Raw genomic sequence first — 25,192 nt, 5'->3', positions numbered from 1 at the left:
TTGCTGTTCTCTGTAAAATGAGGATGATTTGTAACATCCCTTCCCCAGCTGATTTTCTCTGAAGAGAAAAGGCTTTAGAAACAGGCCTGGATTTCAATCCCAGCCCTGAGGTGTTCCAGCTGTGTGACCTTGGGTAAGTCACTTTACCTTTCTGTGGCTCAATTTCTTCATCTGCAATTAGCAGCTGACACCTATCGAAGGAGTACATGTAATAAGCTGATTTGGTGCAATGTATTAAGGACCTACTATGTGTCGGGGATTGTCCATTATTACAGCTAGGCATCAGGCATTTCAATCACACCCCTACTTGTCACTCACCAACACATCCCCGCACAAAAATGGGATGGACATATGACTGACGAAGGGGGCGGCCACTTCTGAGTTCTTGGCCTTTGTCTAAGCTAAGATGCAGGCCCGTAGAACAGAGGCTCTCCTAATATTTTTCGTTTTGGTTTTTGTTTTTTTCTGGAGACAGGGACTTGCTCTGTCACCCAAACTGGAGTGCAGTGGCACAATCGTGGCTCACTGCAGCCGTGACCTCCCAGGCTCAAGCAATCCTCCCACCCCAGCCTACCTAGTCACTGGGATTACAGGCACACACCCTTATGCCCAGCTAATTTTGGTATTTTTTATAGAGACAGGGTTTCTCCATGTTGCCCAGGCTGGTCTCAAACTCCTGGGCTCAAGGGATTCTGCCTCCTCAGCCTCCCAAAGTGCTGGGATTATAGGGGCGAGCCACTGTGCCTGGCCTAATTGTCTTAAATACAGGAGGGTCGATTCTGTCACATAAAAGAAACCAGAATAAGCCATTTAGGGCTGGCGTGCCACTCCACAGTCTTCAGGGACCAAATTTCCTTCTTGCTGCTTGTTCTGCCTTCCTTAGTGGGCTGACTCATGGCCCAAGATGGCTGCTCAAGCTCTGGCCATCTTGTCTGAATTCCAGCCAGCAGGAAAGAGGACACGAGGGAAGAAGAGCATTCCTCCTCTTAAAGAGAATTCCAAGGAACACCACATAACACTACTGCTTCAATTCATGGGCCAAAACTACTCACAATGCTATTCCTAGCTCCGAGGAAGCCTGGGGAGTGTGCCCAGCTATAAATTTGGGTCCTTGTGACTAAAGGAGAAACAGGAGAGTGAGCTGTAGCCAGTACTTTGTAGTCTGTGCCATAGCTTTCTTTCCAATTCGGGGACTTTTCCAGGGAAAATCCTCACAGCCAACCTCTAGTGATGCTACCCTTGTGTTCCGCTTTTTACAGTGGAAGCAACTGAGAGCCAGAGGGGTAGAGGGCCCTGACCAAGGTGTCACGACTAGTGAGCAGCAGAGCCCTTCTGGGGTAGCCTAGAGCTGCAGGCATGGGCTGGGCGCAGTGGCTCAGGCCTGTAATCCCTTTGAGAGGCTGAGGCAGCAGGATTGCTCGAGTCCAAGAGTCCGAGACCTGGGCACCATAGAAGACCCCATCACTACAGAAAATGTAAAACTTAGCCAGGCATGGTGGCATGCACGTGTAGTCCCAGCTACCCTGGAGGCTGAGGTGGGAGGATCACTAGAGCCCAGAAGGTCAAGGCTGCAGTGGGCTATGATTGCACTGCTACACTGCAGCCTGGATGAGAGAGACGGAATTCATCTCTCTCTCCCTTTTTCTTGTTTTTATTTTCTCTCATGCTATTTTGACAAAAAGCCCATCCTTTAAAAAAAAAAAAAAGCTACCGGCCACGGTGGCTCATGCCTGTAATCCCAGCACATTGGGAGGCTGAGGCCGCTGGGTCACTTGAGGCTAGGAGTTCGAGACTAGCCTGGCCAACATGGCGAAACCCCTTTTCCACTAAAGATACAAAAAGTTAGTGGCATGGTGGCACACGCCTATAATCCCAGCTACTCAGGAGGCTGAGGCAGGAGAGTCACTTGAACCCGGGAGGCAGAAATGGCAGTGAGCTGAGATCGCTCCTTGGCACTCCAGCCTGGGCAACAGAGTGAGGCCCTGTCTCAAAAAACAAACAAAAAATTTTCATGTAAAGAATGAGAGCTTCTGTCCCACCTTTCTGCTTATCAGGAGATTCCTTCCTGCCCCCAGAGGATCCAGATTTTTTAGAGAACCATCCTTCGTCTTTTTATGCAAGGCTGAGGCCCAGAAGTTTGGCTGGGGTCCCTGGGGAGGACTGGGCTCCACACACCCATCATGGCCCTCTCTTGCTGTCTACTGCAGGTCAGTGGCCACCTGGACTATGCCAAGCAGATGGACGCCATCCTGAAGGCCGTGGGCATCCGTACCAAGCCAGGCTGGGACGAGAAGGGGCTCTCGCTGGCCCCAGTCTGCCTGCCCCCCGAGGAGCCTCACCAGGCAGTAGCCGCCCCCTCATCAGGCGAGACCACCCACGAGGTTGGGCAAACCCAGGGTCCCACATCCAGAGATGCCTCCAAATTGGCCATGTCCATGGACCCCAGCCAAGCCCAGGTGCCGGCAGGGCTGGACCAGTCTGAAGGGGCCTCCCTTCCTGCTGCCGCCAGCCCTGAAAGCCCCAACATCTGCAGCCATGGCATGGACCTCAATCCACTGGGCTGCCCCAACTGTGCCTGCAAGACCCAGGGCCCCAGCCCGGGGCTGGACTGACCCCAGCGGGAGACCTGAGCTGTCTTCGCTGATCTCCATATGCAGCTCTCTCATACCCTCGGCTTCCTCCCAGGAGCTCTGGAGGTGTGGGGTTTCCACGGGTCCCTTTCCTAATTTGAAGGAATTGGAACTGAAAGGCAAAGGAAATGGAAGGAAGGGGAATTTGGAGGAGAGAACATGCCCACCCTGGGGAAGCTGCGTGTCTCCAGAGGAGCCTCAGCAGGGGGCAGTCACCTCCTCTTCAGAGACCTGCAGAGTCAGCCAAGCCCAAGTTAAGAGTCCGAGAACTGGAAACCAACTGTGGGCTTTCTATACTTCTCACAGCTTTGGAGTCTGGCTGTCCATCGGGAGGTCCAGAGGGCTCTCTGGGGCCCAAGGCTCCCACGCCACCTCTCCCCTGGACTAAGTGAAACCAGGTGCATGCCTGCTCTTCCATCCACACTCCAGGGCTGCCCACCAGCTGACAGCCATCATCAACTGGCAGCAACAGAGCAGGCACAGGTAAAAGTGGGCAGCTTACTCCTGCTCTTAGGAGATCCGATCAGATCTGCCCCATACAGCCACGCAGGCTGTGCACTGCACAACTCCAGGGACATTAGTCACACAGACACAATGTGAGTGTGGTCCCCCCAACATGCACCACGGTAGCTCTGTGACAAAGCATGGTGAGTGCATGCAGAATTGTATTCAGTATGGCTGTGAACCAGGCCTGGGGACAAGAATGAAGCTTACTGGGAAAGAATTTCCTGTAGCAGGAACAGAGGGGATAACAGCAGCAATAAATAATAATAAAGCTATCACTTCTTGAGCTTGCACCACACGCCAAGTGGCTACGTGGGTTGTGTCAGTTGGTCTTCACAGCAATTCTATGAGGTCGGGACTATTATTATCTTCGTTTTATATTTGGGGAAACTGAGGCTCAGAGAAATCAGGTAAACTGCTGAAGGCCGTATAGCTGGTCAGTGATGGAGCCAAGCTCCGGGCCCCAATATGTCAGACTCCAGCGTCCAAGCCCCAAGCCACTGGGTCTGCATCCGTGAGACCCTTCCTGTTTGTTCCTCTCACGGTCCCTGAAAGACAAGGCCAGAGATAATGCGCCCCTATTGTGCAGATGGAGAAATCAAGGTCCAGGCAGAGGAAGGATTGACAAGCTCTGGGGAAGGTGGAAGGGCAGCAGGAATTAGAGTTGTGGAACACAGGAGCCAGATCACTGCTCACATGTATGTGTATTCATTTGTTCATTCGACACACATTTGTGGCTTACGCCTGTAATCTCAGCACTTTGGGAGGCCAAAGTGGGAGGATCGCTTGAGGCCAGGAATTGGAAATCAGCCTGGGCAACATAGCGAAATCTGGTCTCTACAAAAAAATTAAAATAAAAAAAATTAGCCACAGTCAACACTCAAGAGGCTGAGGCAGGAGGACTGCCTGAGCCCAGGAGTTCAAAGCTGCAGTGAGCTATGATTGTGCTGCAGCACTCCAGCCTGGGTGACAGAGTGAGACTCCGACTCTTTTTTTTTTTTTTTAATGCCTTTTTTCTTTTCCTTTCCTTTCCTTTCCTTTTTTGAGACAGAGTCTCACTTCGTCACCCAGACTGGAGTGCAGTCTCTTTTTTTTTTTGAGATGGATTCTTGTCACCCAGGCTGGAGTGCAATGGCACAGTCTCGGCTCACTGCAACCACTGCCTCCTGGGTTCAAGTGATGCTCCTGCCTCAGCCTGCCAAGTAGCTGGGATTACAGGCACCTGCCACCACGTCTGGCTAATTTTTTGTAATTTTAGTAGAGATGGGGTTTCACCATGTTGGCCAGGCTGGTCTTGAACTTCTGACCTCAGGTGATCCACCTGCCTCAGCCTCCCAAAGTGCTGAGATTACAAGTGTTAGCCACCGCACCCAGGCTGGAGTGCAATGGCGCGATCTCGGCTCACCGCAACCTCCGCCTCCTGGGTTCAGGCAATTCTCCTGCCTCAGCCTCCTGAGTAGCTGGGATTACAGGCACATGCCACCATGCCCAGCTGAATTTTTGTATTTTTAGTAGTGACGGGGTTTCACCATGTTGACCAGGATGGTCTCGATCTCTTGACCTCGTGATCCACCCGCCTCAGCCTCCCAAAGTGCTGGGATTACAGGCTTGAGCCACCGCGCCCGGCCTAACGCTGACTCTTAAAACACAAATTTTAAAAACAAATATTTATGCAACTCTTGTTAGTTTTAAACCAAACTGCTCATGTCACACGTGGGAAATGGAGGCTCTGAAAGGGGAAATATTTTGCTGGGGTCCCAAATTGCAGGGGCAGAATCTGGAGCAGAACCTAGGACACCTACACCCAGGCCTTCTCCCATTACACCAGCTGCTTCTCAAGCCCCGAGTGGCCCCTCAGTTGAATCCAGTCCACATAACAGCCACGGCCTTCAGCTAGACTTTATTGAGAGTCCCCTTGGGCAGATCTGGGGAATAGGGGAAGCCCCACAAGCACCATGGCCCCTCTGTGGCCAGCGGCCAGGGCCAGAGTTGTGTCTCATCAGCACCAAGGAGAGCGCCAGGCCAGACATGGAGGACCCCCTGGGAGTTCGTGTTGATGGAACTTGGGGAGGCAGAGCTGAAAAGGGACCTATGGTAGGTAAACTGTGGAGAGCAAGAGTTCCCCAACTTCCTGCCCCCAAAAAACAAGTCCCCTGTGGCAGAGTCCAACTGCCTGCCTTGTGGTCCCCACCCCCCACCAGGGACAGCTCTTCTTCGACTCTGCTCTGCTGACCCAAGTAGCTACCATTCCCATTTCTCTCATTGACCACAGCGAAGGCCGAGGGAGGTGGGGCAAGGGGCTGGGTTTATTCCCATCAGTTGTTCCCTTCCAGGTCCAAGGACCCCCCAGGATCGAGGAAAACCAGTCCCTGAGGCTGCAAAAGAAACTGCCACCTGCCCCTTTTGCCCCCAGGAGAGGTAAAGCAGCAGCTTGGGAGCTGGGAGGGTCCCTTAGAGATGGGGTCCCTACCCAGCAGACAAAGCAGGGAGTTGGGGAACCAGAGTCAGGCTGTGGGAGCCTGGGCTGGGGCTGAAGAGGGGGAGGAAAATGGAAAAAGAACAGTGGGAACAAACAGCCCCTCCTGACCCACAGCCAGAGAGACCAGGGGCCTGGATAGCCAGGGATCGTAACAACAGAACGTACCACTTAACTGACCATGTACTGGGTGCTGGGCACACATTGTCTTAATTCTCAAGACAACCCTGTAAGGTAGGTGTCATGACTCTGTCTTACACATGGGATAACTGAGACTCAGAGAGGTGAAGCAACCTGTGTCAGGCCCCAGAGCAGAGGTGGTAGAGCAGAGGCCCAAATACATGCCTGCCTGCCTCCCAGGTGCAGCTGCTGCCACGTATATCCCAGGGTGGGGGGACTGGCAGGTCCAAAAACTGTCCAGCAAATCATTCTCAGGGTTGAAGATCATTTAAGCCAGACCATCTCAAACTGTAATGAGCACGTGATTCATCAGGGATCCTGGTAACATGCAGTTCTGACTCAGCAGGTCTGGGCAGGGGCAGACGTGCATTTTTCACAAACTCCCAAAAGGCGATGGCAATGCTGATTGTCCATAAACTACACTGTGAGTAGTGAGGGGTTCAGCCAGCACTAATCCATGCCTGCAGGTGGGGGCATTCCCTCCAGCCTGACAGAATGGGCAAAGGGCATGACTGTTTTCATCCTACCCTGAACCAAGAGGTCCTCCTCTCTAACATCCAGAGTCCTCCAGCCCAGTCTCCACACACGTTTCACCCAACAGTGGAGCATCTTTCAGAAAACAGTATCTGAGTCAGCTCTGATCCCTGCATGTGAGGGCCCTGGAGTGGGCAGCAAGGGCTGGCTCTGTGCACCCCCTGCTGGAGCTCAGAAGGCTCCTAGGAGACCTGCAGCCTCCTGGTCTTAGCCAAGAGCCAGCCCAAGCCCTCGGGGTCTGGGTTCTGCTCAATCCAGCTCCCCACTGGCCAGTTCCAAGCCCGGGTCAGTTCGTGGGGGTGCCAAGTGGATGCAGCCGCAGCTCGGGCTCCGCAGGATTGATGTTGAAGAAGTTGATGGCAGCAGTGTCCCTGGTGGGCAGCAAGGGGTCCCGGGTGGCTTCACCAGGAAGCAGCAGCTGGGCTGTGAGCTGCAGGCCTGAGGAGCCACCCGAGCCTGCATCTGAGTCTGAGTCTGAGTCAGGCGGCAGGGGCAGCGGCAGCACCTGCTGTAGGCTCAGGCCGGGCCGGGGGCCACTGTGAGAGGTGCGCAGTGACGGTGAGGCCAGGCTGGCCTGGCGCTCCCGGGGACAGCGTGGACACGGCAGGAATCTGCCCAGCGCCCGCTTGAAGTCCCGCATGAAGAGAGGGTAGATGATGGGGTTCATGGTGCTGTTACAGTAACCCAGCCACGTGAGGACATCGAAGAGGCCTGGAGAGATGCAGTCGCACACGGCCTGAGGGGATGGGATGTGTCATGCCTGGTCCCAGGGCAGGGACCCAGGCCTCCCTTCCCAGCACGGATGGAGCAGACACACACATGCGCCACGAGAGCAGCCTGCCCTCCCCTGCCCCCTTGCCTGGGCTGGGATCCAGGGCCTCTCCTACAAGGGCTGGACTCACCTGCCCCTGCTGTGACATTACCTGGACTATGTTGGCCACAAAGAAGGGCAGCCAGGTCACAAAGAACATGCCCAGCAGGATGCCCAGCGTCAGGCTGGCCTTCAGGGCCTTCCTGCTGTGCTTGGTGGCCAGGCGCCTGCTGTCAGCCGACTCCACCACTGGGCGTGGGGTCCTGGGCACCTGTGGAAAGGAAGTCCACATGAGTCAGTAGAGAAAGAGCCCCCATCTGACCCTGATCCTAGCCACAAACTGAGCTTCAATCTTAATTCTAGACTGAGCGTAGTACCAGGATTAAACTGAGCCCTGTTCCTTGACTGAACCCCAACTAGAGTCCTAAACTGAGCTCTGACCCTGACTTCAGGCCAAGCCCGGACATCAGCAATAAACTAAGCCCTGATCTTGGTCCCCCACTGAACCTTGACAACTATCATAGGCCCTATAATAACCAAGTTCTCAAACCAAGCCTCAACTGTGGACCTAAACTGAGCCCTGATCCTGGTCTCACACAGCCCTGACTCTGACTCAGAATTTCATAAGGAGCTCTAGGAAGTGCAAGGAGACAGAACAACACTACCGAAACAAATCAGATGGTTCAGAAGAACAGCCATCCCTGCAAAGACAATACGTGACACAGGCCAACACACACATTACAATGAGCCCAACACCTTCCAAAGCCTTTGGCACTGCAGAAATCAATTGCAGATAGCCAGACACAGTGGTTCATGCCTGTAATCTCAGCACTTTGGGAGGCTAAGGCAGGCGGATCACTTGAGGTCAGGAGTTCGAGCCTGGCCAACACAGTAAAACCTTGCCTCTACTAAAAATACAAAAATTAGCAAGGCGTGGTGGCAGGCATTTGTAATCCCAGCTATTTGGGAGGCTGAGGCAGGAGAATTGCTTGAACCCAGGAGGTCGAGGTTGCAATGAGCCGAGATCACATCACTGCACTCCAAGTCTGGGGAACAGAGTAAGACTCCGTCATGAAAAAAAAATAAATAAAAGGAAAAAGAAAGAAATCAATTGCAATTGAACAAGAGGACCTGTTACTGTCCAGAGCCTGGCAGTTGCTTTATATGTGGATTATCTTCATATTTGGGAGCAATGGGCAATTACTCTTGAGCCCCACAAAATAGAAAGGCTTTTTTGAGAATGTGTGCACAAAGCAAATGTTTGCAACTAAATATAGATTCCTACGGATGCTGGTGACCTTGGCATTTTACAACTCAATGATACTGCGAACTGGCAGGCAACTCCATTCTCAAAAGTGAACAGGAAGAGGAGGAGGGGGTAGGAGGCAGAAGGAGATAGAAGCTACTTCCCAGCAGCCACTGAAAGAAAGACATGGGCACGGGGAGGTTAGACTGACTTTGCAAACTGGTCCCCACAGTCTCAAATCATTAAAGGGCTCTCTGAGCTGGATAATTCTTTAGCACAGTGGTGCTTGTAATTTTTTAAACTTCGTGGGCCCTTTGAAAAGCTAATGAAATCTAAAAAATAAAACAAAATGAAAAAGCTTTCCCCAGAAAATAAAAGGCTTATAAATTTTATACACACACACAGACATGAAAACAACATTCCACACTTCCAGAAGGTTCAGAAATGACCTTGAAGTCTCTAGGTTTCCACCATGAAACCCCTAGGAATCTGTGAAGGCTGGGATGTGAAACCCTCCTCTAAACCATGTGTTTTTGTAATCAATATGGGTTTTCATTTTAGATTTACACAAAATTAGGTCCACTTCTATTTACTATTTAATACCCATGTGCAGTGGTGTGCACAATTCATCATGAGCTACACAAAGGGTGTGTGTGCTATCTGGGAACACATCTGGGCTTTTACAGTCAGGGATTTTCCCGGCACTGGGATTTGCCCAGTTTCTAAATTGCATGAGAGCCCTGCTTCATGAGGCCAGAGGTGGGTTGGGTGTAGGGAGATGAGAAGGTCGGAAGGAGGCAGGAGCTGAGCCAGATTCCCAGGCAACCTTCTGCAGATGGAAAGGCGGAGGAAACAAAGCCAAGATGTGGCAACTCCAGGGAGCACCAAAGCCAGCACCGCCACCCGACTCTGCTGTGCATGCCCTCTCCTTCTAGCCCCTGCTCTATTCAGGCCTCCAGAGTTGGTGTCTTGTCCATGGTGCTGAAACCCCAACTACATGCTGTCTTTTCATAGGAACTGGAATTCTATTTCTAAAATAGCAAGAGGTCGCTGGGGCGGGGAGATGAAGCACATTGTAACCCCCACCCCTCCATGTGTTTCTTCACATGAAATCTGGTTATACAAATTCATAACAGAGGCCTTGGTTTCTCCCTTCTGTCTTGGGGAGACAGCGTTGTACAGAGGCAAAAGCTGGGCTTTTAAGACAGGTGATCTGGCTTCAAATCATGCCTCTACCACTTACTCGCTCTGTGATCTTGAGAGAGCCTCTGTTTCCACATCTGTAAAATGGGAGAAATGATACTCAGCTTACGGCGTTGCTGTGAGGCTATGGATAATAAATGCATGCACAGTGTCTGAGGTTGAGTAGGTGTTAAATACCTGGTAGCCATGATGCTGGTTCTGTGATACGTGTTGTGAGGTTGGGGTGATTTTGAGCACAGTTAGGGGCCCTGTCCTTCTGCCAGCAGCTCTGGCCTCCCCAAAGCAGCACCATTGCCAAGACAAATGTTCTGACTCACCACGCTGCAGCTCAGATGCTAAGACTAGAGGATGCTGTCCTCTGCCTCCACCCCATCATACACAAGTCTTCCTCAAAGTCATTCCAAGTTAGCGAGGGACTAAAAGAAGGTTTTACTCTTCTCTCTCCTCTTCTAGTTTTCTCTCCTCCAGAGTGAACTTTATATGGCTTTTGTGACTACGCCATGCTCAGCCTGGAGGAAGAGGCTCCTGCTTCCCCAAAAGAACCTCCTAAGACCTGCCACACCTTCAAGTTGCTGCCATCAGTGGGAATAGATGGCATGGAGAGGGAGGAGACACTGTCTCATCCAGGCATCGCTCTGACTCTAGAGACCTGGGGAGAGCAGGGGACAGGAGGCAGCCCTGATCTTATCAGAGCTCTAGGGCATGGGGGAAACTGAGGCACTGGGGGATAGCTCAGGTTAGTCACTGGGGGAAGGAGCTCCAGAGAAGGGGGTGAAGATGAACTGAGATTCCCTCTCTAGTCTCCCTGGAAACAACTCCGGGTTTTTCTTTCTCCTGCTTTCCAGAGAGTTGACTCAAGAACATAGGCAAGAGGAAAGGGAGAAGGAAACCGAGGCTCAGAAGGGGTAGAGGACACACTACCCTTCCCAAGGTCACACTGTGCCAGTACAAGGCTCCCAACCAAACCCTGAGTGGCCCCAAATCAGCGTTATCATCCCCATTTCTCGAGCACTTATTACACATCAGCATTTGATATTCATTAGCTCATTCCATCTTTATGAGAGGTAGGCATTGTTAACCTCATTTTGCCGATGAGACAACTGAGGCTTGGAGAGGCAAAATGACTTTCCAGAGGTCACACAGCAGATAAGAGCTGAGTTGGGGATTCCGTCATTTCTGACCCCAGGAACTCCACTCTGCCCACTTCACCATGCTACTTCCACATTTGGAGATGGCGTCCATAGGCCCAGTCAGGGTGGGTTACAGAAACCCCACCACTGTCACCAAGAGGCCCTCGTGGAGCAGAAGCCAATGGCAACCACTGGTCCACACCCCGTGATATGGCTGATGCTGGCGTCACCCTTCCAATTCTCTCTCCCCTGTAACCACCTCCCAGCCCCACGGGGCCACGTCCTGTCGTTTGCATCTCCCTTCTGTATCCATGTCAGAGGGCAGCTGCCTGAAGGACAATACAGTGCCTTCCAGCCAGCAATCCCACAGACAGCTTCCAGCCAACACCTACATTCATGTCTGCACTCTTGACAGATCCAAGAATGTGTCCCACAGCACTACTTGTGAGGGGAAAAAATTGGAAACAGCCTAAATGTCCATCAGAGGAAGAGTGGTTTAGGCTGGGCACAGTGGCTCACCCCTGTAACCCCAGCACTTTGAGAGGCCAAGGTGGGTAGATCACTTGAGGTCAGTAGTTCAAGACCAGCCTGGCCAACATGGTGAAATCCCATCTCTACTAAAAATACAAAGATTAGCCAGGGGTGGTGGCAAAAAAAAAAAAGAGAGTGTTTTAAATAAACCACAGTGACTTCCCACCACAGAATACTACACTGATGTTTTAAAAGAAAGAATCAGTCAAATGAAAAGATCTCCATGATTATTAAATTACAATAGCAGGTTGCAAAGTAATAGATACAGAATGATTCCATTTGTTTGAAAAACAGTATGCAACAGAAAGCACTAAGGTTTTTTAGGGACCTGTATAAATACATAAGCACATGGAAAAAGACCCAGAAGGGCCAGGTGCGGAGGCTCACACCTATAGTCCTAGCACTTTGGGAGGCTAAGGCCGGTGGATTGCTTGAGTTCAGGAGTTCAAGACCAGCCTAGGCAATGTGGTGAAACCCTGCCTCTACAAAACTACAAAAATTAGCCAGGCATGGTTGTACACGCCTGTAGTCCCAGCTGTTCAGGAGGCTGAGATGGGAGGATCGACTGAGTCAGAAGAGGTCAAGGCTGCAGTGAGCCGTGGTTGTACCACTGCACTCCAGCCTTGGTGACAGAGTGACACCCTGTCCTAACAGAAAAACAAAAAAAGACCTAGAAGGATATATCCTAAATTGATGCATGTCCCTGGGAGTGAAAGGTGATTAGTTGGAATTTGGGGGTCTTTTCCTTCATCCATATGATTGAATTTTTAAAGTGCATTTATATATTCCTTTAGGCAATTAATTTCTTTACCATCATCTGATCATAGCGTGAGAGTTACAAGGCACTCTGGAGCCAGACTGTTTGGCTTCACACCCTGGCTCTGTTGCAAACTAGCTGAGTTACTTCACCTGTCTATGCCTCAACTTTCTCTCCTGTAAAATGGCATTATAACAGCATCTGCCTCATAGGATTATACTAAGGACTAAATAAAATAATATAAAGAAAGTTAGAACAGTCCTGGCGCATAGGAAGTACCATGGACATGTTAGCTATCATTGTTGCTGTTTATTCTTAGTCTCTGGTTCAGCTGTTCGGTAATGATGGTGATGGTGCCGCTGACAGCAGTGATTTTTCTTCCCTAGAAAGGGTCTAAGGGGTCAGCTCCCCAGAAACATGTATTTTGCCAACAACAGGAAAAGAGAGGCACGAACAACTAACTGTTGTTGTTGTTGTTTTAAAGATAGGATCTTGCTCTGTTGCCTGGGCTGGAATGCAGTGGCTTGACCATACCTCAGTGCAGCCTCAAACTCCTGGGCTCAAGCAGTCCTCTCACCTCAGCCTCCTTGAGTAGTTTTAACTGCAGGTATATGCCACCGGGCTGGGCTAATTTTTTATATATATTTTTAGAGATGGGATCTCACTATGTTGCCCAGGCTGGTCTCAAACTCCTGACTTCAAATGATCCTCCTGCCTTGGCCTCCCAAAGTGTTGGAATTACAGGTGTGAGTCACTGCCTAGCTGAAATTTGTTGAGCACTTACTATGTCCCTGGTATTTTGTGTATATTATCTAATTGACTCTTCAAACAGCCTTGTGTGATAGATGTCGTGACCAGTGGAGCATAAGGAGGTAAAATGCCTTACCCAGTGTCATCCAGCTGGGAGGGAAAAGAGGCAGGGCTTGAACCCTGACCAGCCAGAGCCCCAAGCTCCTGCTCCAGCTTTGGCTGTACCAGGCTGCCTGGCTCTGAGCAGCAGCCAAGCCCGCCATGCTGAGCAATGTCACTCTGCCAGCCTCTTCCTGACTCGGCCCCCTCCTCCCCCTCACAGATATTTCTGTGATCACAGCCTCCTCCTCTGAGGAGGAAAGGCAGAGATGGAAGGGAAGATGGATCATTAAGACAGAATGATGCTTAGTTGGGTGAGAGAGGGTGAAAAAGGAGGGGGAGGAGGAAAAGCAGGAGAAATTGATGGGAGAGGAGAGGGGAAGGGGAAGACAGGAGTGCACAGAAGGAAGTCATGGGAACTGAAGGAGCGAAGCGTGGGTGGGAGTGGGGAGGAAGGTGAGGTGCAGAGATGGTTTGAGGTTATGGGCCACAGAGACCCAGAAATCCTGCCAGGAAGAGAAAGAGGCTGGGCCTGTCCTGCTGCTCTCCCTCAAGCTGATGGCCCACGCTGCATCTCTGAAACTGTCTCTAACACCTTGGACCCTCCAGAATCTCCCAAGTGTGGCTGAGTGCCACCCACATCCTGGCCCCATCTTCCAGCACGCTCCCAACACGCACGCTTCCCTGCCCTGGCAGCATCTCACTCTGCCCCACAGCCCTTTCTCCATCCCCAGCCCACACTCCCAGCCCCAGTGCTAAGCAGGACCCCTTCCTCCCAGCCCTGAGGTACTGGGAAGACCTGGTAGAAACCCCTAAGCCAACCAGTGGCCTTTTAAAAGCCTGTTTCCATAAATAGACAGGTGGAGAGATGAAATGCTCAAGGCTGACCAGCTCCCACGTTCTGACCCCAGAGGAACTGGGGCCTCGGGACCTATGCCCAGCTCCCTTCCCTCTGCAGGGAAGCTGGAGGCTGGACTGGGGCAGGAAGCCAAGGCTAAGTGGGGCTGGGCACAGGAGAAGGGAAGGGGTCCAAGGCACCCACATCTGATTCATTCTCATCACTTCCTTTAGCTCCAAACATTGAGGGGCCTCCACCTCCAGGCCAGCTCCGGTGGGGAGGAAGGGACGGTGACCCAAGAGGGTGGAGTAGAGGCTGTTCTCCAAGCAATCAGGAACAGGGGCCTGCAGGAGGCTTGCTTAAGGAGCCGAGCGGTTTTGAAAGCAGGGACAGAGGCAGGGTTTGCACACGTCACGTTCAAACCAAAAGAATGGGCTTTCCAGAAAGTGGGGGGATTAGAACAGACGCATTTCTGGCTTGAGAGGCCCCTGGGTCATCTGCCTTAGAGGTAAGGTGTGGCCTAAACGGCCCATGAAGACTCTTCCAGCCTTTCACTTCAGGGCTCTGTGTGAGTGCTTTGCTTTCATCTTCAAACATACACAGTGAATAATGGACTGAATGTGTGCCCGGTGAGGCCCTCCTCTTATAAGCTCTGAACTCCTCATCGTGATAGGGTTTGATGATTAGTGTCTGTCCCCCCAACCAGAACAGATTTCAAGGGGGCAGGTGCTGTCGGTCTCGTTCACCAGCACATCCACAGCCTAGAACAGCTGCTGCACAAAGCAGGTGTCAACACATGTCACCAAGCAAATGAATTCACACGATAAAAAGCTCAGGACTGTCACACTCAAGAACTGACTCTGAAAGGCATGAGAAAACAGGCAACCATGTGGACAGGTGTGGAGCCCCAGGGTCCCTGAAGCACCGTGTTCACTCCATTCCTTCCATAAATATGTACTGAGCACCTACGATGTGACAGGTGCCCCTAAGTCCTGGGACCACCGTGGAAAACAGGCCAAGCACAGTGGCTCACGCCTGTAATCCTAACACTTCAGGAGGCCGAGGCAGGTGGATTGCCTGAGCTCAGGAGTTCAAGATCAGCCTGGGCAATACAGTGAAACCCCGTCTCTACTAAAATACAAATAATTAGCCCGACATGGTGGCATGCACCTGTAGTCCCAGCTACTTGGGAGGCTGAGGCAGGAGAACTGCTTGAACCCGGGAGGCAGAGGTTACAGTGAGCTGAGATCACGCCCCTGCACTCCAGCCTGGGTGACAGAGTGAGACTCCATCTCCCCCAAAAAAAAAAGAAAAGAAAAGAAAACAGACAAGTTCCCACCCTCACAGAGCTTACATTCTAGAAGAGGGAAATAAACAAACAGTAAATAAATTAAAACGGCTGTTCTAGAACACGTCAGGGGGTAGGAGGTGCTGCTGAGAGAAATCTTAGGAAACGAAGACTGCAGAGGACCTGGGGAGGGTGGCAGGTGCTACTCGTGAGAGAGGGATTAGGGGAGGCAATTGAACAGAGACTGGAAGGAAATGATAGAAAATAGGGGGAGAATCAGGGGGAGACTGAAGAAAGGGTGCCCCAGGCAGAAGGAACCGCAAGTGAGGCAGAAGGAACCGCGAGTGAGGCAGAATGTGCTTGGTGCATTCAAGGAACAGTAAGGAAACTAGTGTGGCTGCAAGAGAGGAAACAAGGAGGATTACAGAGGGAGAGGAGGCCAGATAGGGCAGAGGGCCAGGTGATATGAGACACAGGGCCACCAGAGCAGAGGAATGACTCGGCAGGAACGGCATTACAAACAAAGGATCATTGGGACCACTGTGGAAGGTTGAAAGAGCAAGAATGGAATCAGGAAGTCAGTTAGGATTCCGCATGGTGGCTCACACCTGGAATCCCAGCACTTTGGGAGGCAGAGGCGGGCAAATCACTTGAGGTCAGGAGTTCGAGACCAGCCTGGCCAACATGGCAAAACCCCGTCTCTATTAAATATACAAAAATTAGCCAGGCATGGTGGCACGTACCTGTAATTCCAGCTACTTAGGAGGCTGAGGCACGAGAATCGCTTGAACCCAGGAGGCAGAGGTTGCAGTGAGCCAAGATCATGCCACTGCACTCCAGCCTAGGTGACAGAGTGAGGCTCTGTCTCAAAAACAAACAAAAAAAAAGAAGTCAGGAGTAACTAATTCCTCAGGCTCCCTAGTAGCTGGAATTGTAGGCGCTCGCCCCCATGCCTGGCTTTCTTAGTATTTTCTTTAAATCATCTCTAGGAGTAACTAACATCTGCTGCAATAACCCAGGCAGCAGATGAAGGGGCTCAGTCCAGGGGAGTGGTAGCGGACAGATGAGAAGTGGCCAGGGCCCGTGAGAAGCAGAGAGGCACACAGGCTGCCTCCAACACCACCGGCCTGAGCAACCGGAAGAATGGGCTTGCCATTACTTGACATGAGGAAGACTGTCAGGGAACTAGGTCTGGGGCCTGGAAAATCCGGAGTGCTGCTGGGGATGCGTCAAGTAAGCAGCCCGGGTAGGAAGTCATCGGCATGTGGGTGGTATTTTCAGTTATGAGACAAGATGATGTCACTAGGGAGCAAATGTGGAAAAATGATGAGATGCTTCGAGGACTGAGGCCCAAGGATGCCATGGCTGAGGTGGATCAGGAGGAACCAGTGGAGGAGACCAGAAGGCACAGAGAAGAAAGGGGGCAAGGTATGGGGTCTCTGAACACAGATTTCCAGAGCATCACTGCCTACAGGCAGCACACCAGCACAGAGCAATGGCCCCAGCCAGGTCCAGGTTTGAACCTCACTTACCAGCTGTGCGATCTTGGGCAAGTAACCTCCACTCTCTCTGAGCCTCAGATTCCCCACCTGTCTAATAGGGGTGATGGTAGGACTTGCCTCATTGGGTGTTTGGGGGTTAATAAGCTTATCTCAGTGTCTGGTGTAGAGTGAGTGTTCACAGATTGTGGGGCTGAGACTGTTAGCCCCTGGGAGACTCCTGCCCAGGTTCCAAGGCCACAGACACAGGTTCCATCCTAGCACCAGCCAGTGAGATTCATGGAAAGAAAATCTGTGTGGTACTGGCACTGCTGGAACAAGGAATCCTGATCTCTTCCGCCCCAGCTTCCCCCAGACCAGCCAACTTCTCACATCCTTCGTCACGAGAGCAGAACTTCCTGGATTGTGGGAATGGAGACAATTTTAGATGGTAAAGGGACACGCCATAAAATGAATGAATCACAGAGTGAGCACGTCGGCCCTTTACAGCTCTCTTCCAGCTCTTCTAGGTGCATCAAGAGTAAGTCCCACGTTGATGCTACCATGTTTGTAATACCTTCTAGCATGCTACAAAGAGAAAGCAAGCTCTAGGCGCAACACCTCAACCTCAATGAGCTGCACTTCAGGGACAGGGGCAGGGCTTCTTCAACTTCACTGAAGTGTTTGTGATCGCCTTCTGTTTATAGCAAGGGATACAGATTTTCCATTTCTAGAAGAGATACGAAGTTTTCTTTCTAAACAAATTAATGGAAGTAAAAAGATTAAAGAGATGATTTAAAGAAAATGCTAAGAAAGCCAGGAACGGGGGCAACCTGCAATTCCAACTACACAGGAGGCTGAAGCAGGAGAATTGCTTGAGCCCAGCAGCTCGAGACCAGCCTGGGCAACATAGTGAGGCCCTGTGTCTAATAAATAAATAAATAAAGTGCTAAGTGCATGTGGAGGTGGTGATGGGAGAGGCAGGAAGCTAGATATCCCAGGCAGTTCTTGAATGCCTGAAGCTGTGAAACGCTCCTTTTTAAGAACCCAGAGACTCCTGTAACCCCAGAACTTTGGGAGGCTGAGACAGGAGGATCGCTTGAGCCTAAGAGTTCAGTGAGCTATGATTCCAGCTCTCCAGGCTGAAATGAGCTATGATCATATCTAGGCTGAAGTGAGCTATGATCACGCCACTGCATTCCTGCCCTCCAGTCGGGGTGACAGAGCAAGACCCTGTCTCTTAAAAAACAATAACAACAACAACAACAAAAGAACCCAGCGCGATGATGCTACCAGGCAAAGATGGGGAGTGGGGCCATCATAAATTTCCGGTTGTACATGGTACCTCTGAGGAGCCTGCCCCCCATCCTGACGGAGCTATCCTGTGATAGGTGGATCAGGCACTGAGCTTGGGATTCAGAAGAAAGGTGGGCGCTCACAACAGCCACGCAGGGCCATGAGCAAATGTGTGCTAAGTGGGGATGCCCAGGGGATCCCCAGGGACTGCTGGACTGCTCATTCCTCTCCATCCCACAGCCCGGGTCTCCCTGCGCATCCCGGGTACCTGCAGCGTCTCCGAGGCCTGGCTGGCCATGCCGGTGGTGAGGGAGGCCACCTGCACGGCCTGCTTGCGGGCAGCCAGCAGGATCCTGCAGTAGGTGAAGCATATGGCACCAGAGGGCAGGAAGAAGGTGAGGCCCGACGCCACGAGGACGAAGGGCAGGCTGGCCAGCAGACGGCACTGGCCCGGGACGGGTGGCCGCGCGTGTCCCAGCTCGTGCCAGCCCAGCAGCAGGGGCAAGAAGGAGGCGAGCGCGGCGAGGCTCCAGGCGCCCAGGACTAGCGCCAGAGCGCGCGGGGGCGTCATGCGCAGCTTGTAGCGCAGCGGCGAGAGGATGAGCAGGTAGCGGTCCAGGCTGATGAGGCACAGGTTGAGGATGGAGGCGCTGCAGCACATCACGTCGAAGGCGGTCCAGAGCAGGCAGAGGCCGCGCGCCAGCACCCAGCGCCCGTACAGCGCGTTCAGCATGGCGGGCGGCATCACCACCAGCCCCACCATCAGGTCGGACGTGAAGAGCGACACCAGGAAGAAGTTGGACGTGTTGCGCAGCGCGGGCTGAGTGCAGATGAGCGCGATCAGCAGCGAGTTGGCCGCCGCCGTCAGCGCGATGACCACGCACAGCGCGGCCGCCACCCAGCCGCTACCCCCCGGGGCTGACGGCGGCCCCGCCCCCCAGGCCGGGGTGCTGTTGGCGGTGGGGCCCGGCTCTGGGACCATGGGGACCGGGGGTGGAGGGCGAGGGCGTGATCTGGTGGCGGGAAGGCAGGCGCGGAGCGCAGCGAAGAGCAGGCTGGACGGGCACTGTCGGTGAGAACAAACCACGACTCACCACGCCCCCTGGGGGAGGCGGGTCCGGGGACATTGGCGGGGGCGTTGGATCCCGCTAGGTCAGGGGGCAGCGACCACAGCAGGGCGCAGAGTGGCTATTGCGGCGCCCTCGGGGGTGGGGCAGGAACACCTGGAGCAAACGAGTTGGAAGTTTGGGGAAGGGCACCCGATGTGCCGAGGCCCCTGAAGGTAGCTGCAGGAGGAAGCCTGGGCGCCGTGCGGTGGGAGCAGAGCCCCCTGGAGGGGGCGGCCGGCAAGATAGGGGAGGGGCTCCGGCCAGGGGCCGAGCGTGGAAGGTGAGAGCGGGGATTGAATGAGCGCTCTCCGCGGTTGGTGGGCGTTTGGGCGCCAGGGCGGGTACGCAGGGCGGCGGCCTAGGGGCCGGAGCAAAGACCCCCGGGGAAAGGCAGGTCTCAGGATCTGGCGCACCGGAGGCACCGGGATCGGGCGCACACGGCCCGTGCAGCGCAGGGGTTCGCCGGGGCCGCCAGGCCTCGCGGGCAGAGGAAGGCAGCAGCCGCGCGGCGCCCCCTCCCCACCCGGCCGCAGGGTCGCCTCAGCCTCCCGCCCTCACTGGTACCTGGGGCGCTCGGGCTGCTTCGCCGCATGCGACTGCGGCAAGCGCCGCGGTGCTGCAAAAGGAAGAGGCGGCCGCGGGCCGGGGCGAGGCAGGCCAGGGGCTCCCGAGCCCTGGAGGCGCAGCGAGGGGCCCTCACGCGCGGAGGAGCGACAGGGTACAGCCTGGAGCGCTCGGTCCCCGCGCCGCGGAGCGTGCGCCCCGCCTCACAGTGGGCGGGGAGAACCGAGCCCAGGCCCTGCAGGCGGGCGGGGTCCCGGCACCCCAGGCTTGTGGGCCGAAGATCGAGCGCTCCAACTGCGCGAGGTCATCTACCCGGCTGTGGCAGCCCCCACACCCCGGATGCCCCTCCCAACCCAAACAGGGAGGCGGCGCAGGCAGAACTCGGAAAAGGGGGTTGTGACCTGCCTTTATCCATGAACTGCTCACTAATGCGTGCCTGTCCACTCACAGCGGGGTCACCGGGCTTTCAGGGGAGCCAGAAGTTGGACAATATTGGACAGATCGCCTTACACCCCTCTGGGCCTCAGTTGCTGTATCTGTAAAATAGCATTCTTTTTTACAAAAAAAAAAAAGGGGGAGGGTTAGTAATTCTGGGCATTCTTCCCTGCTAGCTTAAGCAAGAGGCTAACCTTTCCCCCGGGCCCTTCCAGCAGAAACCCTCCCAATCCACAAAGAGGCCAGGTACTATGGATGAAGTCCCTGAGCTGGTGGCACTCCTAGTCTAATAGAGCATGAACAGATTTGAGAATGCCCAGGTCAGGTGGGTTACAGTCACTGCGGGCAGAGGCGTGGGCTGTGGTGTCCCCTGGGTGTGGCCTCCCTCTGTATCTCTCCCCTCTGGCTAAGAGTCTCTGCCTAACCCTGCTGTGCAGGTTAATACTGTGGACTCCATTCATTCACTCATTCAACAGACATTTATGGAGCACCCACTAGATGTCAGGCACTGTTCTGACCCATCAGGACACTACAGTGGCCAAAATAGATCTGCACCTCCACGGAGTTTACATTCTAGTGGAAGGAGACAGAAAATAAATACATAATCAACATACAAAGTCAGCCAGGAGCAGCTCACACCTGTAATCCCAGCACTTTGGGAGGCCAAGGTGGGCGGATCACCTGAGGTCAGGATTTGGAGACCAGCCTGACCAACACGGTGAAACCCATTTCTATCGAAAATACAAAAATTCACCGGGCACGGTTGTGGGTGCCTGTAGTCCCAGCCACTCAGCAGTCTGAGGCAAGAGAATTACTTGAACCTGGGAGGCGGAGGTTGCAGTGAGCAGAGATAGAGCCACTGCACTCCAGCCTGGGTGACAGAGCAAGACCCCCCAAAAAAGAAAGAAGAAAATGCAGTATAAAGAGAATGGGGTGAGGGATCATTTTTCCTTCACAGAAACAGAAAAATAATACTTTCCACATTGAAGGCTGCTGAACAAAGTCCCCAGGGGCTTTGTTCTATGATTCCTACTCCTCCAGTTATTTATTCCGGCCCCCTACAAGAATACTGAGAGGTAGATGTTGAACTGTGGTTCAGCCAGGCACAGTGGCTGACGCAGGTAATCCCAGCACTTTGGGAGGCCGAGGAGGGGGGATCACCTGATGTCAGGCGTTCGAGACCAGCCTGACCAACATGGTGAAACCCCATCTCTACTAAAAATACAAAATTTAGCGGGGAGTGGTGGCATAAGCCTGTAATCCTAGCTACTCCGGAGGCTGTGGCACGAGAATGGCTTGAACCTGGGAGGCGGAGGTTGCAGTGAGCCAAGATTGTGCCACTGCACTCCACCCTGGACAACAGAGTGAGACTCCATCTCAAAAAAAAAAAAAAAAACTGGGCTTCAGAGAGGCCAAGGGCCTTGCCCCAGATTACCACAGCAAGTGGTGAAGTGGGAACCGAAACCCAGATCTGCTCGATGCCCATGGCAAAGAGAACCCATTACAGATGGTCAAAAACCTCCCTGCAGGCACCTCACAGCCTCCAGCATGCCACCACATCCCCGACAACTCTAAGCTGCTGTTTGGTGCTCAGGGCCTCAGCCTTGCCCATAGACACATCTTTTAAGCAGATAGAGGGGGCCTGTCCTTCCTCCTTGCCACCACACTGCACCACTGTGACAATTTCTGCCATGACCCCAAGGAACAGGATGTAGTACACCAAGCCTGGGCGGAGAGTCAGAAAGACCTGGCTTGGGATCCCAGCTCCATCCCAGCTCTGGGATCCAGGGCCAGGGGCTCCATCTCTTCAAGTAACAGTTTTCTTTTCTGCATTAGTTAGCAGAACAATACAGCACCCACCTCACAGAGTTGCTGAGGGGATGAAATGACACTGATGTAATGTGTGTCTTTGGTACTACGTTATCGCTAGGTGGACAGGCGTGGTGGCTCACACCTTTAATCCCAGCACTTTGGGGATCACCTGAGGTCAGGAGTTCAAGACCAGCCTGGCCAACATGGTGAAACCCTGTTTCTACTAAAATACAAAATTAGCCGGGTGTAGTGGAGTAATCCCAGCTACTCAGGAGGCTGAAGCAGGAGAATGACTTGAACCCAGGAGACAGAGGCTGCAGTGAGCCGAGATCGTGCCACTGCACTCCAGCCTCGGCAAGAAGAGTGAAACTGCATCTCAAAAACAAAAACAAACAAAGCGCTAGCTCTTGGCCTTAGTGTTCCCATCTGTACAATGATAATACATTCAGCTCTGTGCTTACTCCTTAAGCCCAGGGATTCCTGACATGGACAACTGTAACCCTGAGAGGTGCTGTGTGGAAGAATTTTGGACTTCAGCAACCTGAGCTCATCATCCAGAGTCTGCCACTTGCTCTGTGAAGTTATGCAAAGCCTCTGAAATACTCTGCTGCTATGAAACCAAGGCAGTGGAGATGCCACTGGGATGAGTAAACAGTTTCGCCTGATAAAATGTTTGCTTTGTTAAAATCTGTACGTAGTGCTTAGAATATTAGTTTTTCTCCTTTCATTTTTCCCACAATACTTGGTATCTTTTATTTTTAAAAAAGACTTAAAGATTAGCCAAGCGTGGTTGTGCATGACTCTAGTTTTGGCTACTTGTGAGACTTAGGTGGGAGGATTGCTTGAGCCCAAGAGTTCAAGGCTGCGGTGAGCTATGATCACACCTGTGAATAGCCACTGAACTTCAACCTGGGGGACAGTGAGAGCCCATCTCAAACAGACAAACAACTAAAGAAAACCTAGCAATAACTTTAATATTTGTTCATTCTGGGTGATGGATCCACTGATGTTTATTATAATATGGTGGTACTAACATTTAAAAAAAAAATTTTTTTTTTGAGATGGCATCTCACTCTGTCACCCCGGCTGGAGTGCAATGGGACAATCTCGGCTCACTGGAACCTCTGCCTCCTGGGTTCAAGCAATTCTCCTGCCTCAGCCTCCGGAGTAGCTGGGATTATAGGCGCATGCCACCAGGCCCAGCTAATTTTTGTATTTTTAGTAGAGACAGGGTTTCACCATCTTGGCCAGGCTGGTCTGGAACTCCTGACCTTGTGATCCACCCATCTCCACCTCCCAAAGTGCTGGGATTACAGGCATGAGACACCGCACCCAGCTTCATTTAAGAGTTTTAAGATTGGGCCAGGGTCATGGTGCCACCTTGTGGCCATACTCTTATTATCTTGAACTTGAAATTTTTTTTTTTTTTTCCTTTTTAGTGACAAGAGTCTCGCTCTGTGGCCCAGGTTGGAAGCACTGATGCTATCACAGCTGACTTTAACCCCGAGCTCCTCTGTTCAAGCTATCTTCCCCAAGTAGCTAGGACTAGAGGTATGCACTACCACACCCAGCTACATTTTTTAAGTTTTTTGTAGAGACAAAGTCTTCTCGTATTGTCCAGGCTGGTCTCAAACTCCTGGCCTCAAGTGATCCTGTGATCCTCCTGTCTCAGCCTCTCAAAGCACTAGAGTTACAGGCATGAGTCCCACACCTGGCTGAGATATTCACAAACGCTTCATTTGTGTGCTCCTGTAACTGTCATTTGGGTCATGAAATAATGAAGTCCTAGACCTCTTAACATTTCAGGGTAAAGAGGGACTTTTTTTTTTTTTTTTTTTTTTTTTTGAGACAGAGTCTCACTCTGTCACCCAGCCTGGAGTGCAGTGGTGTGATCTTGGCTCACGGCAACCTTCACCTCCAGGGTTCAAGCGATTCTCCTGCCTCAGCCTCCGGAGTAGCTGGGAATACAGACGCTTGCCACCATGCCCTGCTAAATTTTTTTTTGTATTTTTAGTAGAGACAGGGTTTCACCGTGTTAGCCAGGCTGGTCTTGAACTTCTGACCTTATGATCCGCCTGCCTCAGCCTCCCAAAGTGCTGGAATTACAGGCATGAGCCACTGTGCCTGGCCAAGAGGGACTTTCAAGAATCCTCAGCTTTTGCTTGATTACTTCTAACCAGGAGGGGTTCCTGCCCAGAGGAGACAGCAGATGTCACTATGGAACAGCTGAGTTTTAAGGAGTTGTCGGGTCCAGACCTCCATGCCTGTCAGTACACAAGAGAACTGGGGCAAGCTCCTCATGACACAGAAGGAGAAATCGAGGCCCCAAGGAAGTTGCCTGGCCTGACCAAAGCTGCTCTGTGCCAGAAGGCAATGACCAACTGGGTAAACTCCCTGAAGGCAGGGACCTGTCTGTCCAGTTCACAGCTGGATCTCTGGCATGTATTAGGCTCTCAATAAATATCTGACCAATGAATGAATAAATGTACAAAACTATCAGTGTGACCGCCTGCAGCATGGGCCAGTCATTCATTCTCAGTCATAACAGCTGACATCCACTGAGGTCTTACTAAGGCCAGGCGTGTTCCAAGCTCTGCATGTGTGTTGACTCATGTAATGCTCACTGCGACCCTAAGAGTGAGGCAGGTATGACTATTATTCCCCGTTTTGCACATAGGAAACCTGAGCCTCAGAGATCTTATGTGACTTGCTCAAGTCTGTAGTCAGGAAGTGATCCATCTAGGATTTGAACCCAAGCAGAGTCGATCTCCTCAAAGGCTGGGAGCAGAGGAAGGAAACCAGCTGAAAGCTGGCTCCATACAGGCAAACAAAGTGGAAAGAGAAGGGTCTGCGTTGCTATCTGCGCTGGTATCAGTACTAATCCCTTGGAAAGACTTGGTCCCCCATCATTGGGGGAGGATGCAATTCCCTCCATCCTGGAAAACTGGCACACCTAGGGATGCTTCTCAATTGATGTCTCTCAAGCCAGGCTCCTCCCTCTCGCTGGGTTCCCACATCCAATCAGCAGCGCCTCTCACAGCCCCACCTCTCCAACCCCACTTCCTGACCTAACCGGCCCCATCCTCTCCCGCCTGCACACTTGCAGTCACCCGATGGCCTCAGCATCTCCCTCCTTCAACCCAGCTTAGTCTCCTGAAACCCAGCTTTGCACAGACACCTCTAGGGTGCCTCAGTGCAAAGAGAATGAAGTCTGAACTCTGGCTGGCATTCCTGGCTGCACCAGCCAGACCAACCCACCTTCCTGTTTTATTTCCAACAGACCCTTATAAGTTGCCCTGCCCTTCCCTCCCCTCCTACCCCTCCCCTTCTTACCCTTCCCCTGCCCCTTCCTTTCCTTTCCTCTTTTTTTTTTTTTTTTTTGGACAGGGTCTCACTCTATTACCCAGGCTAGAGTGCAGTGACATGAACATGACTCACTGCAGCCTCAGCCTCCAGGGATCAAGCAATCCTCCCACCTCAACTTCCCATGTAGCTGGGACTGCAGACACATGCCACCACAC

At 52.5% G+C, this 25,192-nt stretch overlaps 2 protein-coding genes across 7 annotated transcripts in view; one reads left to right on the top strand and one right to left on the bottom strand.

Moving 5' to 3' along the window:
• TMCO4 (transmembrane and coiled-coil domains 4) overlaps nt 1-3,409 on the top strand; it is a 108,830-nt gene extending 105,421 nt beyond the window's left edge. For all 6 annotated transcript variants that reach the window (XM_032300648.1, XM_032300650.1, XM_032300653.1 and 3 more), the window contains one exon: nt 2,208-3,409. In XM_032300648.1, coding sequence (XP_032156539.1) covers nt 2,208-2,612 — 405 coding nt within the window. In that variant the 3' untranslated portion in view covers nt 2,613-3,409. The remainder of the gene's footprint in view (nt 1-2,207) is intronic.
• A 1,606-nt stretch (nt 3,410-5,015) lies between these two features.
• Nucleotides 5,016-19,580, bottom strand: HTR6 (5-hydroxytryptamine receptor 6). The gene is made up of 3 exons (XM_032300646.1): nt 18,020-19,580; nt 7,248-7,406; nt 5,016-7,060 (listed from the first exon to the last, which is right to left on the bottom strand). Exons 1-3 carry the CDS (start codon nt 18,731-18,733, stop codon nt 6,611-6,613), a joined length of 1,323 nt encoding a protein of 440 aa, XP_032156537.1. The 5' UTR covers nt 18,734-19,580; the 3' UTR covers nt 5,016-6,610.
• Nucleotides 19,581-25,192: the final 5,612 nt, after the last annotated feature.

The sequence above is a fragment of the Sapajus apella genome, unplaced genomic scaffold (assembly GCF_009761245.1).
Source record: "Sapajus apella isolate SASKATOON/1434 unplaced genomic scaffold, GSC_monkey_1.0 scaffold43, whole genome shotgun sequence".
NCBI lineage: Eukaryota > Metazoa > Chordata > Mammalia > Primates > Cebidae > Sapajus > Sapajus apella.
The sequence above is the reverse complement of the archived record's forward strand: the minus strand, read 5'-3'. Positions and strand labels throughout refer to the sequence as shown.